This window comes from Phragmites australis, chromosome 5, assembly GCF_958298935.1.
Source record: "Phragmites australis chromosome 5, lpPhrAust1.1, whole genome shotgun sequence".
NCBI classification, from domain to species: domain Eukaryota; kingdom Viridiplantae; phylum Streptophyta; class Magnoliopsida; order Poales; family Poaceae; genus Phragmites; species Phragmites australis.
In genome coordinates, this window is record NC_084925.1 from 6653712 (window position 1) to 6669752 (window position 16041).

The following is a 16041-nucleotide window of genomic DNA, read 5'->3' on the forward strand; positions in this document are numbered from 1 at the left end:
TATATTAAAGATATTTAGATGAGCTATTTTATTTATATTTTAGACAAAAATTAATACTTAAACTACTTTATTTTAACCCATGATCTCAAAATTTAATGTGGAGCTCTACCGAATATGATCTAAATTGTGTTAGCGTTATCAGCTTTGAGCAATCCTCGTCGTACTTGTTGTAGTAGAATTTTCTGTATTGACTGCTATATTTTATAGGTGCATCTAGTTTAAGGTGGCCTGGAATTTGCAAATCCCTAAGTCTGCCGTTTTGAATCTTTAGATCTAAAATCAATTGGCCTGATCAATCTTCACTCCTACCTTTCTCCTAGACCTAACACATCTCCAGGTTTTACTAGTTACAAGCTACCGGAAATTTTTTTATAGCCTTTTGGTATTGCTAGTTTGCTACACAATTTGGATATCGCATCAATTATATTGTGTTATTTACCTCAACTTAAGCTTGAATTAATATATCGCCTATATTTTCAGCGCTACACCCACGATCACGGTTGTTCTTTAAAAGATTTCTAGGCAATAAATTAATTAATTCGCAGAAAAGGAAATAATAAACTGATTTGCACTGAGGGAAGATTTATTTCCTTTTTTTGAGGGAAGATAGTTTTTTTGAGGAATAGGGTTTATTTTCTTTTTTAAAGGAAGATAGGGTTTATTTTCTTGACTTTTTCTATTTTGCAACGAGCTGAATCGAGTTCATTTACAGAACTTGGCTAACCCATCGTTAACCCAACACCCCGGCCCATGGCCTATCTCACTGGTTCTGCATCCGCCGTCGAAGCACACACGAAACCCCCAAAATTGGCGAGACGACGATGGCCGGCCGCGGTGGCGGCGATGGTCGCCGTCCTCGCGCCGTCTTCATGGCCTTTGGCACCCAAGGCGACGTCTTCCCCATCGCTGTACGCCTCTCTCTCTCTTCCCCCCTTCTCTCTCTCTCTCTCACCTGACTCCTAGAGCATGGTATTGTTTTATTTTGCTCCACTGGTTACTGAACAGTTCAGAGCTCTGAATAATGTTCACGAAGTGAATAGTTCTATTCATACTCTCTGTGGAAGTTGAAAAGAAGAAAGATGCCATAAGGAGACACCCTTTTCGTCTTCTATTACTATCCTTTGCATTGATTCCTCTTCTCTTCCTTAGGCGCTTGCTGCAGCTTTTGCGCGTGACCAACAGCAGTACACCGTGGTGTTCATCACTCATTCAGCGCACCGGGTACGAAGCTTGTATGAGGGAAAAATAATAATTCAAGCTTGCTTTACTTAATGTGGCATCATGAAATGATTTTGGCGCAGAAACTTTCGACACATCTAGCGGCCAGTAATGTCAGATACATGCCTGTGTCAAGCCCACCTGTCCTTGCTGCCGAACAACTTGAGAATGTTTCATGTAAGCACCAGGAAGCTAATCAAACCACATGTTCAATATATTTTGGTCAGTTATTTCCTGCAAAAAACGATTGGTCATGCAACTATCTTTCTTAGGTGATTCTTTTCAATCAAATCATGAGCATCGGTCCTTTTCGCTGCGGAAAAAGATCATTCAGATGGAGCACCGGGAAGAATGTTTGTCTTCTGTGGAAGAAGTTTTTGGAAATGATCCAAGCATTAATGGTGATTTTATTACGATCAATTTCTTTGCTTTGGTAAGTAATTAACTAATATATTTGTTCACGTATCAGTTGGAACTTTTATAACATTCTGTTCTATTATTTTCTTCTAAAAGGCTCTGTTCAATTGCAAGTTTTGGAGATGATATTAGAACCCTGCTGCACAATTCAAGTTGAAAACATGGAATTGTCGTCATAGATGACAGTGGACATAACCATGAAGCAATAAAGCAGTCAGTTCTATATGTAGGAATTTAGGAATAATAATTCCTAACGCAGCTATAAAATACATTGATGTTGTCATAATATGAGTCATCTCATGATTTAGGAAGGCTGGCACCTTGCAGAATTGTTCCAAGTTAAGTGCATCATTGCTGCTCCCTATTTTGTTCCATATAGGTAACTTGGGCTATATTGATTTCAATTTCAAACAGATACTGTCCATATAGGGGATTTATCCAATCTTCTATTGGTTTATTATATATGTGTCAATAAGTCTTTATGTGTTTACGGCTTTATGCCTCATTTTGAATCATTTTATATGCTTGCACTTGTTTTTCCAGCGCTCCTACATCATTCGAACACCAATTTAAACATAGCCTTCCTCTTCTGTACAAGTACTTCCAAGAAGCTCCCCCAAACACGGTACAGAATGATCCCTCTACTAACAATGTTATACCTCTTGAATTTTTGTTTGTTCACTTTGAATTGGTCAGTTTTGGAGCTTGCAAACATTTATAAATTTTCTACTCTATTTAAATGATCTGCCAGGGCGTGTGGAAATTGGCTCATCTCCTAGAGACATAGTTTCAGGGCCATTATCATTCGCTTAAATTTTCACATGGTACCTGTGTAGTGTAACCATTGCCATGGAAGAGTAGACAATAGAGCCATTCATCCTGTTTACAGCAAGCCCTGTAGGTTCATTGGGGTGTTCATTAGATCTGTCAAGCTGAACTCTTTTACCATTATAGTAGTCATCAAATTTGCCATCCTTATGGGTTCTTTCATTTCAATTCTATTATACTAGCTCACCAGCATAGACATTGCAGATTCTCATTTGTTACTGTCTGAAATGTGGGAGCAATTTTGTATGTCTCTTTATGACATTTGATGTAGTATCTGCCTTGGATTGAGGGGAAAAAGATAAATTGATGTTGTAAAACAATGGCAGGTCTGCTGGACAGATATTGTCCACTGGATGTGGGCGCTCTTCATGGAAAGTTGGGGATCATGGAGAAATGATTGTCTAAATCTTAGCCCTATTCCTTTCACAGTGGGTAGAAGTATCTATAATGGTTTTGTTTAGATGTGTGCCATTCCGTTCTAGTCATTGGAACTTTACTAAGGTCAGGTTTTTGGATAACTGCAGGATCCAGTAACAAATCTTCCTTTGTGGCATGTGCGAGAAGAGTCTCCATTATTGCTGTAAGAATCGTATAACTGATCACCTTTGAGGATAAATATGACGAGAGAATATATCAAGTTAATCCACCTTCGCATGTTATAATTTAAATATCTAATAGTAAACTTAATAAACTGAAATTTTGTGACGGTAGTTAATTGAACAAACTATAAATCATCCTTGAATTAGTTTATGCTGGATAAATGACTTAGAAGTTTGCTCATTGTTTGTTCAGGTATGGTTTCAGCAAAGACATTGTGGAGTGTCCAGGTGAGTTCTGTTGGCCTCCCACATCTGTTTAATTTCATTTCAGGTGTTTATATTTTGTCAGTTCTTATGTATCTAATTTCAATAATACTTTACATAATGTCATGACAGGGTATTGGCCCTCCAGTGCTCATGTTTGTGGCTTTTGGTTTCTGCCTATGGCGTGGCAATTTTCTTGTGACAAATGCTTGGTGTCGTCTGGAAATGTCAATTCTTCACTTGGAGGTGTTCTGTGCGCAAATCATTCTGCCCTAGAGAACTTCCTCATGGGGAATTATTATTCATCAAGACCTATATTTGTAGGATTAAGTTCCATTGGTAGGTGTGTTTCTTATCCGATAAACTTATGTAGGTATTTTTACTATTGAAAATTATCAGAGTATGGAGATTATCTTATCAAACTCCACAACTAAAGTTGATCAGCTCACTTTATTCATTTCCTTATAAATATGGCTGCTAATAGAAATTTTTGGACATGCCTTAACAGAACACTTTTGAATTCTAGCTCTGTTTAGGTATTTATATTATATTTTTAGGAGTCGAATTTCTATTTTGTCATCCAAACTTTGCAATAACCTTCCTCATCATACTCATTCATGACACCAATCTGCTGCAGCATGGGTTTTCTTAGAAATCCTAAAGCATTCCTAATGGTTCTTAAGGCTGCCATAGCGTCGACGGACTACAGATTCATCCTTTTCTCATCTGGATACCAGCCATTAGATTCTGCAATCCAATCTATTGCTTCTTCAGTAGCAGAATCAAGTGAGGCGGAGGCACCTTCTCTTGGTGTTGACAGCACACTCCTTTTCAATGGCCGGCTTTTTTGCTTTTCTGGGTGAGTACTAGAGTCATGTCATATGTTTGTCCTGCCACTTGGAAAAGTATTAAATGATATTACCTTTTCAGATCAATACCCTATAGCTGGCTCTTCCCTAGATGCGTAGCTGCTATTCACCATGCTGGCAGGTAAACAGAGCTCAATTTTTTCTCACAGTGGCCAAGTGTCTGATTCACAGGTTTCCATGTTACTGTTGCTTCCACAAAAATATTTATATTTTTGCTGCTTTGATAACAGTGGATCAACAGCTGCAGCACTACTTGCTGGAATCCCTCAGGTGATAACAATTGCTATATAGGTTCACCATATTCGATGCTTTGTCTTTCTGCTCTCCCATTTCCCCCCCTTTGCGCACTAGTGATATTTGAATGTATTTGGACAGTTCATTCTTTCTCAGCCATGCCGTGTAGTGACTACTAATAGCTATACATATTTTTTTATTATGTGAGTTATGAAACAATCCATGTTCTAGGCACAGAACCAACAAAAGTGGCCATTGTTCTGTTTGGAGTTGGGACTGAACTTAATTCGAAATAAGATATTTGTTCCACCTTTCGTAACTCATCATGATGATATCATCTGTTCCCTGAAATAAATGACAGTTCTCCTATTTCACCAATTATGAAGAACACTTTATACCATTCTCATATGCAAATGAGTCATTAAAATTTGAACACTTGCATTGTTCTAGAGACTGAAAGTTATTCTGATGTAAAAAGCAGCTGGCATTTGTTTTTGGGCATTGATATATTTTCAGTAATGAGATGGAAGTAGCTTTTGGCATTGATACCTTGTTTCCAGGGCTAGAAGCATCACGTGTGCAAAATTTTGTACAAAAAATTGGAGTTCTGATGCTTATTCAAACATGTCATCTTCCAGATTCCACAATTTCTTGACCGTTTCAAATAATACTGCTATTTGCTTTGGGATGGATCCATTTTGCTCAGCAATCTCGTAATGTAGGTAGTATGCCCTTTCGTGCATGACCAGTTTTACTGGGCAGAGAGGCTACACTGGTTAGGAGTGGCGCCTGAACCCCTACAAAGACAACATCTAATCCCGGAAGTAGACGACACCTCAAGCATTCACAACGCTGCAGATATGCTACTTGGAGCTGTTAGGTCAGCATTATCATTGGAAATTAAAGCTCAGGCGGCCATACTTGCAGATAGGCTCTCTTTTGAGGTGTGTTTTGTCAATGGAACTCTAAGTTGGCATTATCTTGCTTGTTTTCTTTTAAAAAAGCTGAAAGCTTAACTTTTGCTCACATTGCTGTTGTCTGCAGGATGGGATCGGCGAAGCCCTCAGGATCTTGAAGGAGAAAGTGCTGACTCAGAATTAAACTGGAGCAATAAGAAGTGGGAGATATAATACAGAGCAGCACCAAATGCATGTAAAATTACTTGTCTTAATCTTAGAGTTTGCGTCTGTGCCCTCATTAATTTCTGTGTTACATGAAGATGGTACATGCCTTGTCTTAGAGCAGTGAAAAAGACGTACTATTTTTCTTCATTCACAATGAAATAGTTATGTGATGAAGAACTAACACTGCGAGTTTCTGTTAGTATTTGATGATCATAAAGAAACGCAGTGTCAATCTATTCCACTTTTTTTTTTTGGACAGCAGAGTACTAGCGCCATGAGCGACGCCACGAACCACCACCCAGATCCACAGATCCACCCCAAATCCTTCGATTCCACGCCTTTCCATCCAGGGACCTTCAACCTCCAGCCATCCTCTCCACACCTCCCATCGGTTTTTGCCCTTTTCCCCGAGCTTGTCGCCCCAGCAGGTGAGCAAGCGGCCAAGCACCAGCCAGATCCACGAGCTTCGTTTCAATTTGTGGCCCAGCGCCCTCCGCAGGGGGCAGAGGAAGGGACGGCGGTAGTCCACGACAGAGTGCCGGAGCAGGGACACCGACCAGAGCCGTCCCCGTTAGCTCATGGTGCTCCTGCAGTGGGAGCAAAGAAGTCAATCCCTCCCCAGAGGCGGCACATATGTGACCGAAGAAGCAAGCAAAGTGTCACCTCGCCACCAAATCAAGACTCCAGACCAGAAGTACCACATTTGCCTAGAGGACAGCAGCATCAGGAGCTCGTCGCTCTTCAATTGCCCAGGTTGGAGTTTTCAAACCGCTGTGGTTCGAGTTTGAAATCTGCACACATTCATCAGGGCAACGGGCAAGGTTACAAGAACATCCCCTACGCCAAATCCTCCAAAGATGCAGAGCACAGGGCTCGTACTTTCGAAGATTCTGCTCCCGACGAAGGCTGGCAGCTAGTGAAACCTTCGCATTGGTGGAGAAAGCATAGACCCAGTTCTCTTCTCTCTGTTTCCAGTGTGAGTGCAACAAAAGAGCCTTCTTAAGCAGAGTTCGTGGTTGGTGCCTCAATTGTCTCGCCTCTAGCCACAAAGTTGCCTCCTGCCGTGAACCTCCGCGATGCTGGAGATGTCGTCGTTACGGTCATCGCTCCTTTGAATGCAAGAGTCATCCCAATTTCAGGCCAACAAGCAGTTCTTCGCAGCCTTTCGTCCCATCCTTGCTTGCGCCTCGCCATCAGGCTCTTGTGGTGACACGCAACACAATCCAGAGAAGCACGACCACCTGTACCTACAAGGAATCTCTCTTGTCCAAGCCGCCTGCGTACCACGACAACATAGAAGATCCTCCGAAGAAGACGCATCAATCAACAAATCTGGTGGCTGCTTTCCCGGGTGATCCTGAGAGCTACAAAAAGGAGTCATCCGAGCCGTCTAGACATCGTTCCGGTACACTGCCGAAGGCTCGCTGGGGAAGGCAGGAAGATGAAGAGGACAGAGAAGATGACAGGAGGTGGGCACGATGGCGCAAGAACAACTCTTTCGTGTCACGTGTCTCTTGCTATGACCCAAGGTTGGAGGCGCCGAGAATAGAGGAGCGGGGGAGGCCACTGCTCCGGGACCTCGGAAGGCGTCATGTTTACCCTTGCAGGTGTGTCACCTTCGACTCGCCGGTGGTGACAGTAATGAGTGGCGCTGGAGGTCGGCGGGGGCCGAGTCTCTGAATGGGGAATATAACAACAAGCATATCTTCGAAAGCAATCACCAGTCTGCCCCGTGGACGGAGCAACAGGCCGGGGGCTCTCATGCTGTCAAGCTGAGAGAGATTCACAGCAATCTGCAGAAATCAAAGAAGATGGATTTTTCCTCCAATCTGGGAGAGAAGCAAGAGGACCAACGACTGATGCATATCAAGAAAGGCAACGCAGACTATAGCTTCGAAGTCCTCCTGTCCAAGAAAAAGAGCGTGCCTCAGCTGCCTACAGCTTTCTTCGACCCTATGCTGCATGAGGCTTCTAATAACTACCTCTTCTCAGTTGCGCAGATTCAGCCGCCTTATGGGCTCATTGTGAGCCCAATCCCGTCTCCGGCGTACGCACAAAGTCAAGCTTCTTTACAGGAGGTCGAAGAAGATTGTGGACACACTCATAAGGCCAGAACCCAGGAGCATACGGTGAGGGCCGGCAGACCTCAGGGCAGCTCTAGCTGCATCAAGGACTCGTCTATTTCCCAACCTCCTTGCTCACAAGAGCTTTCAGAGGGGCCTGTGCCGGGTGATTGCTGTGGACTGCAGAGGTTTTCCTCTACGTTCTGTACAGGGCCTTCTCCACCAAGTGTAAACTTGCCAATTGCGCCTACCCCCACCTTGACGTTTGTCCCTCCCTTCCTTTTTTCGATTGCTGATCCGGTTGGAAGTAATTGGTTACATGCTAAGGCCATTAATGTTGTTGGTAATTCTGAGAATGTCGTACCACCAGCCACGAAACCCCTACTGGTCTACTCCAGACAAAGGCGTCGGGTAAGTGGTGTTGCTGCTGCTGTTTCTGCGAAGGTCCCCGAACCTGTATCACCCTCGCCATGCTCGCCAGATGTTTCTTCTGCAGCTTCATCCGTGCCGGTGTCTGCGGTGTTTGTAAGGATCAAAGAAGCCCTTCAGCTGCAGCCTTCCTCACCTCCTGTGTCGGTGGGCGACGTGGATCGCGCTCTGCAAACTTTGGACCTGCTGGCGGAGCGTCATGATGTGACGATGCCGGCTGGTCTCACCTTGCCGGAATCCCCTGTTGCCTGTTTCACGGACAGCCCCGCGGCTCCCCAGGAGGTACCTCAATATTTGGGTAGCCAATCGGCCCCCTCGCCAGTCTTCACACTGGCGTCTGCGGCGTTGAAGTGGATGCTGACAGAGCCCCACAATACTACTGCAGTAAGCTCAAATGGAGACATCTCCAGTCCGACTCCCACAGGCCAAAGTGATTTCCTCCCAGCAAGTCCAGGTGGACAGGTTGATTGCAGCAATGACAACAGCCCTCCAGAAGAGGTACCGGCGGTCCTAACCTTCATCCAATCGGTGACCCAAGCCTTACACCCCCTTTTGCTACAAGATTTTCCACAGATAAACACCACCGAGCCTTCTTCTTCGGCCCAAAATCCTTCTCAAACTCCACAAAGAAGTGACATACTGTCAAAAAAATCAACGCCACGAAAAAACACTTTGCAGGCTGCACAAGAAGTGCTCGCTAGCAAATTAGGGGAGCTTTCTCCCAAACAAATCTCCAAATCTGAGAAACTTTCCTCTTACTTGCAGCACTTTGAACAACCGCTGACCAAGGTAGCCATCGAAGTGATTACTATGTTGGTGGATAAGGGTGACGGTCAGCAAAAGAAGAGGAAGGTGACAAAGAAGATCGTCCCAGAACCACACCAGGAAGCGGAGCTAGTCAAGATATGAAGCTCAAGATGATCATCCAAGTTGCAGCCAGTTACCTAGTCATGTTATCTGGGTCTTTTTCTTGGTATCCTCTGCTCCTTCGTTTTAGGGTCGCCTGGTTTAAGTCATTCAACATGTGCTGCAGTGGGACTTTGCTCTCTGAGGACCTCCAGCCCTTCCAGACCATCTCCCAGTCCTTTAGTAGTTGCTGTAATCTCCACGCCAAGAGTCTCCAGAGGGTCATGAAAGGCATGCTAACTGATCAGCCACCGGCTTCCAGGGCAACACCCTTTGTATTCGGCTATGAGCTTGATACTTGTTCTCAGAATCTAGTTGCTGCACCTCTTGCTCATGTCACAACGTAATACATCCATTTTATGTTGGAACGTCAGGGGTCTGAACTATCCTGCGAAACGCATAAGTGTCAGAAACTTGGTGACGTCCACCAAAGCAACTATCATATGTCTCCAAGAAACCAAAATTCAGTCTTGGGCAGAAGCTCTTGTGCTAGAAACTCTTGGCCCAAATTTCATCAAATCCTTTGCAGCATTGCCATCGACAGGGGCGAGCAGAGGCATTTTATTGGCATGTGATGAAAACTACTTTACAATTACAGAGACCCACACAACAGAACATACTGTGTCAGCCACCATCAATCTGCTAGCGGAAGATAAGAGTTGGTCCATGACCACCGTCTATGGGCCTCAGGGGAAAGATCAAAAAGCTCAATTCTTAAAGGAGATCAGCACCCTTCGGCCTTTAATGAAGTCCCATTGGTTGCTTAACGGTGACTTCAACCTCATTTATCAGGCTCAGGATAAGAATAACAATAGACTCAACCTCAACATGATGAGACTTTTCAAAAGAACGATTGATGACCTCAATCTCAAAGAACTGAAGCTCCACGGGCGTAATTATACCTGGAGCAATGAACAAGCGCAGCCCACCATGACAAGAATCGATCGCTTCTTCTGCACTACCGATTGGGACCTTCTCTTCCCTGCTGCACACCTCTCGGCACTGTCCTCAGATAGTTCGGACCATTGTCCAATGTTCCTCAATGGAGAAGCTCTGGTGCACAAATACACAGGTTTCCGCATGGAATCATTCTGGGTGTCTATGCCTGGGTTCCAGGAAGCTGTCCAAAATGCCTGGCAACAACCGGTCCTCGTCTCTGATGACATCCTCAAAATTCATGTCAAACTAAGCAGGACGGCGAAAGCGCTCAAGTGCTGGAGGAAACAGAACGTTGGGGATTTAAATTTACGTCTGCAAATAGCACGTGAGGTAATCCTCAAACTAGATACTGCATAAGAGGGCTGGTTGCTTTCTCAGGACGAAAGAGACCTTCGCAGGTGGCTTAAAGAAAGGGTGACCGGCCTTGCTGTCCTGCAAAAATCTTGTGCGAGACAGCGAGCAAGATTGACGAGGATAAAATTGTCGGACGCCAACACAAAGTTCTTCCACATTTCGGCACATGCGAGGAGGAGAAAGAAATTCATCTCAACCTTAGCATCCAATGATGTCATGGCGGCCACCCAGCAGCAGAAGGAGATCTTATTGCATAAACACTTCACTGACCATCTAGGCACATACATACCACGGGAACTTGCCATCAACTGGGAAGCTTTGAACTACGAACCGTATGATTTGTCGGATTTGGAGGATCCTTTCAGTGAGGATGAAATACACAGTACCATCAATGAGTTGCACCCAGAAAAGGCACCGGGTCCCGATGGTTTCATCAGGCTGTTTTTCAAGAACTGCTGGGAAATTATAAAGGAGGACCTTGTACAAGCTTTAAACAGCTTCCATCGATTGGGCTCGGACAAACTGAACCTGATCAACGAGGCGCATATCGTGTTGCTTCCCAAAAAAGAAGGAGCCCAATTGGTTTCTGATTACAGACCAATAAGTCTCATTAGCAGCATATCCAAAATCATCACGAAGATGCTTGCAAACAGACTTGCGCCCCATCTCCATGATTTGGTTCCCAAATGCCAAAGCGCGTCTATAAAGAGACGTTGCATACATGACAACTTTCTGTATGTTCAGAATGTGATCAAAGAGCTTCACAAAGCGAAACGGCCGGCGCTCTTCGTCAAACTGGATATTTCCAAAGCTTTTGACTCCCTTAGCTGGCCTTTCTTGCTTGAAGTCTTACAAGTGCTCGGTTTCGGTCAGAGGTGGAGGAACTGGGTCTCGGCAATTCTGGCGACCTCCTCCTCACGGGTTTTACTAAATGGGATTCCAGGCCCTGCTTTCCGGCATGCCAGAGGCCTTCGGCAAGGTGATCCTTTGTCGCCAATGCTTTTTATCCTGGCTATTGACCCCTTGCACAGACTAATCACCGCGGCAGCTAGAAACAACATCCTCAAACCTATCCTTCCAAGAGCAGCTCATCTTCGCTGCTCCCTTTACGCAGACGACGCCGCGATCTTTGCCAACCCTGATAGAGTGGAGCTCCATGCCCTCCGCATGATCTTGGACACTTTTGCCAAATGTTCAGGGCTCATAACAAATCTTGCGAAAACAGAAATTTTCCCAATCCGTTGCGACGTCATCAATATGGTCAATATCACATTTGACTTCCTAGGGAAAATCGGATCTTTCCCTTGTAAGTATCTGGGACTCCCTCTTCATACAAGACGGTTACGAAAAGTTGATGTTCAATCGCTTATAGACAAGGTCGGAAGCAAGCTACCGGGCTGGCAAGGGAGGTTCTTCTCGATCGCAGGAAGGGAGACTCTAGTCAAAACTATTCTCTCATCACAAACAACTTATCATCTTACCGTTCTTCCTCTCCAAAAATGGCTCCAAAAGAAGATTGATCGCATTCGACGGAGTTTCTTATGGAAGGGTGATGAACCCGACAAGGTCTGCGGAGGCCACTGCCCAGTGAATTGGACGACCATAACCAAATCGAAAGAGAACGGAGGTTTAGGTATTGTCGATCTAGCGAGATTTGCAAGGGCCTTGTGCCTTCGTTGGCTCTGGTTCCTATGGCAAGATGAAGAGCGACCTTGGAAAGGGCTTCCTTTGCCATGTGATCAGACAGACCATGCCCTTTTCCATGCATCTACAATAGTTTCAGTGGGAAATGGAGAGAAAGCTTACTTCTGGAATTCTAGTTGGATTAATGGGAGGGCACCTAGAAATATAGCCCCTTTAATCTTCGCCAAATCTCGGAGAAAGAATTTCTGTGTTAAAAAAGGGCTCTACAATCATCAATGGTTATCCTATCTGGAGGAAATCACCACGCAAGAGGAGCTATTACAGCTAACGGAACTCTGGGAACACATCCAACATTTCAACCTTGTGCAAGAGGTACCGGACCAAATCATTTGGCGCTGAACGTCTAGTGGTCTGTACACGACGCGGAGTGCATATAGGGCTCAATTTCATGGATCCATGATGAAAAACAACATGGAAGCGCTGTGGAAAGCTAAAGTTCAACCAAAGTGTAAAACTTTCGCATGGATTCTTCTGCAAAAAAAGATCCTAACAGCAGACAATTTGGCTAAAAGAGGATGGCCACATAACCAAGCCTGCAACCTTTGCGACCAAGAAAATGAGATCCCAGTTCATCTCTGTAAAGACTATGTGTTCATAAAAGAGGTGTGGTCGCACCTCCTTCCCTTGATGCAGCTTAACAACTTACCGGGGATGGACCAGTTTCGCACCCTTACCGGTTGGTGGCGCGCGGCCGCAAGGAAGGTGGACAAAAATCACAGAAGCCAGTTCGATGGGCTTGTCATCACCCTTTGGTGGAGCATTTGGAAGGAAAGAAACGCCAGGATTTTCAAAAACACAAGCAGCTCGGCCCGGGAGGTGGCCATTAAAATCAAAGAGGCTTTTGATCAATATCTGATAGCTGCAGGACTCAGATAGTTGGTGGACAGCCTTCTTCACCCCCCTTACTCTTTCCTTCTGCCAGTTGTTTTTTGTGATTCTCTCGTTGATGTTGTTCTGAAACCTCAGTTGTGCCAGGGCGACCTGCTCTATTGTGAGCATCCCCCGTTCTTGTCTATACTGTTGTTGTAAGCTCCTGTTTCATTCCTTGTCTAATAAAATCGGCAAAGCTCTTGCCATCTTTCCGAAAAAATCTATTCCACTTTTTCCCACCCACGGAAATGAAATATGTAACAATGTCCTCACTTTCTTTTTCAGAAACTGAACTTGGGGCTTGGGCTGCTTGGTGGATATCAGCAGAAATGGCGAAGTATTGTCCATCTCGCCCCTGCTCAAGTGATATAAATTGAGATAATTTCTATCATTTCAATATCTCTGAAAAATCGTCATAGCTCATGATGTGACCTAATCCTTGTGGCATCAGAGCAGACCTGTCTTTTTTTCCTTGAAGGGTACAGCTAAGCACTCTTGAAATGTTCAACCTGCATACTAAAGAGTATGTGTATCTATTTCAGGCTATACCCAATTTTTAAACTTCTAGTCACAGCTTCAAATGTTCTACGGTAGTCCATTGGATTTGCTAGGCCTGAAACTGAAATGGTTCAGTTAGGACTTGGGGAAGGGGTGTGTTTATGTGTGCACGTTTTTTCTGGGAAGACCTGGGGAAGTTGGAAGTTGCAGAGCTAGCAAACCACTCCCCGAACACTTCTACGTTGCCACCCACCAACTCCATGCAGTGCAGCCCGTTGAAAGCAAAGCAAGTAAACTACTACACAAAAGCCCGGGAGATCTGCTGGCTCGCCTCTATATATAAAGCACCAAATCCAGCATGCTCCGAATGCAGCAGAGCAGTGGTCACTACACCAACGAAGCAAAAGCCTGCTCACTCAGAGGAACACACCGCGAAGTAAGCATGCCGCGCCACCTCGCGCTGCGCGCGATCAACACCACGCTGCCGGCGGCGTCCGCCCAGCTCGTCGGCGCGGCAGCTGCGTTCCTGGCCGTGTGCGCGCTGGCGCTGGTCCTGTGCGCGTCGCACTCGGCGCCGGAGAGGCTGCGGCGCGCGCTGGCCAGCGTGAGCCGGCGGAGGGCGGACCCTGTCATCGCTGCCGTTCACCAGGTGCAGCCCGGCGAGGGCGTGGCGTCGCCGAGCGTCTGGCAGAAGGGCATCCTCATGGGAGGGAAGTGCCAGCTCCCGGACTTCTCGGGCGTCATCAACTACGACCCCGCCGGCAACCTCGTCGCGCCCGCCCGCCCTGGCCGCGCCGTGCCAGCGCTCGGGTGGTGAAGAAGAGGAACGTGCACGCGCTTCTTAAGTACACGTGTCTGACAAAAAAAAAGAAAAAAAAAACTATGCAAGGTTTCAAGCTCCGGAGTACTATGGCAGGCTTGTTGCGACGCAGAGTAACTGATCTGAATGAATTCCTTTTTCTTAGTATTTCGTAAGAGGATTTGACCAAGGAAATTCGTGTGCTCCATTTTCTTGAAGTCTCCACACGCATCGATGATTGGTGGCTAATTAAAGCTCACCTATAATTTATATCATTGTGAGAACACCGGATAGTGTAAACTTGTACTCCGATTCTCAAGTCCATCCAACATTACCCACTGTTCTACAAATATATGTTAGACAGAAGTTCCAGACTAAGAATAGGGCAAATTAAGGATTATAAAACTAAACAGCTCAAATCAACAAAACAAACCTAAATATTTCTATGTAAGCATACTTTATATTTATCCAGTGTGACTACTCTATCGCAACAAAATTTGGCATTCTAGATTCCAATCTTAACAACTACATATGCAATTCTAGAAAGTTAAATGCGGAGTATAAAATGATATAATATAAAAATACGAAATATAAATAAGATAGAGAGTGTAAACTAGTATGATATCTATTTATTTACCTCTAGTCATTGTTCTCGATTAAAAAATACCTATAAATAACCTTCAATCACATGGCCTCGTTAGTATATAGGGATGAAGACGGCCTTCAGTGACACGTGGCAATAAGTATGTGGTCGGGAGCCGCTTGCCTTTCCTCTCCATGTGGATGGCGGCGTTGATCGCCATCCCCGCCTCCGCCTTGGCAGACGCAGCAGAGCCAGTGCATCCCACTCCCGAATGTGAGAGCTAGCCCCTCGAATCCAACCATCGATCGCATTTGCAGTACATGTCAAACATGCGTCTTGATTTCAGCATGCATATTTCTCACTTGAATCTTTGCGTGCGTTCCCATAAATTTTCAACTATGCTGCAGAATGTGAGTCGCCCAATCCACCACGACCAAGACCTTGGGGACGCTGGCCTCCCCTGTGATTGGTGCCATGTTGGTGCCTCCGCGCTTTCCGGGTTGCCTCCTAGGATCAATTGGGAATTAGGCGGGAACCAGGCGATCGAGCAAAGTTGAATAAAGAATTTCCCCAGGAATCAACTATTAATTACTCTTGCTATAAAATAGGCTCGTATTTTATCTTTCTTACTATTTCGTAACTATAAAAATAAGAAGTAATTTTAAGCTCAGTTAATTTCAATAGTTACTAATCCTAGACACAGAAAAAATAGATATATTCTTCAATTAACACAGAAGTTCAATTCCAATCGAAACTTAAGGATATGATTAGTTGCCCATATGAGTTTTGCTCACATGGACCTTATATGCAGGCTGAGGAGAAGCATGCTGAGCGGAGTTATATTTATTGAGAAAAGAGTGTTTAGTTGGTTGTATCTGTCTAGACAGGCTAAGTTAAGTTTCTGTTTGATCGACCAAATGCGAGGCTGCATGAGCGGATGTAAGAGTTGAGATTGTGATTGGTTGCTCGTATGGAAATAATTTTGTGATACTGACAAGTGAGCCCACTTGTATGAGCGGATGTAGGATCCTGCATCCGCTGGATCAAACTACGAAGGAAAGCTCCTCTCGATCCAGGTTACGGGTGTACATTTACATTCGTCCAGCTAAACTGAAACAGTACATACGAGCAAACAAACACGTATTTTTTGAGATTACACGTATCTACCGAACCAACAACCATCTGTGTGAGCAATCAATTACACTCTAAGAAACTCCAATGAGAATTAAAGAAACACTTTGTTTCCATCAAGTTTGATCTGATGCTTACTGTAGGGCAAATGAATATGATGATTAGTAGACTTATATTTGAAATTAAGCTTGTAACTTATCTGTGTGCCACTGTATTTGTATTTTGCAACATTTTTTTTGGCGACGTTGATTCCACGTGGTCGCTGGGTAGCG

The 16041-nt window shown here is 44.7% G+C and overlaps 2 protein-coding genes across 4 annotated transcripts; both read left to right on the forward strand.

The window, feature by feature from the left end:
- The first annotated feature begins 747 nt into the window (after positions 1–747).
- Positions 748–13249, forward strand: LOC133918611 (sterol 3-beta-glucosyltransferase UGT80B1). 3 transcript variants are annotated; one of them, XR_009909800.1, is made up of 16 exons: positions 748–908; positions 1150–1221; positions 1302–1395; positions 1491–1651; positions 1944–2014; positions 2179–2260; positions 2790–2891; positions 2988–3043; positions 3256–3290; positions 3399–3609; positions 3904–4125; positions 4197–4256; positions 4366–4405; positions 5092–5313; positions 5414–5521; positions 13044–13249. XR_009909800.1 is itself a non-coding variant. In XM_062362564.1 (15 exons), exons 1-15 carry the CDS (start codon positions 822–824, stop codon positions 5468–5470), a joined length of 1572 nt encoding a protein of 523 aa, XP_062218548.1. In that variant the 5' UTR covers positions 748–821; the 3' UTR covers positions 5471–5676. The 3 variants fall into 3 exon arrangements, 2 of the variants coding, with proteins under 2 accessions (XP_062218548.1, XP_062218549.1); XM_062362564.1 differs by lacking the exon at positions 13044–13249 and having other exon boundaries at positions 5414–5676; XM_062362565.1 differs by lacking the exons at positions 1944–2014; positions 13044–13249 and having other exon boundaries at positions 835–908; positions 5414–5676.
- A 193-nt stretch (positions 13250–13442) lies between these two features.
- Positions 13443–14385, forward strand: LOC133918612 (uncharacterized). Its single transcript, XM_062362567.1, has one exon. The coding sequence runs from the start codon at positions 13615–13617 to the stop codon at positions 14071–14073; it is 459 nt and encodes a 152-aa protein (XP_062218551.1). The 5' UTR covers positions 13443–13614; the 3' UTR covers positions 14074–14385.
- The last annotated feature ends 1656 nt before the right edge of the window (positions 14386–16041 follow it).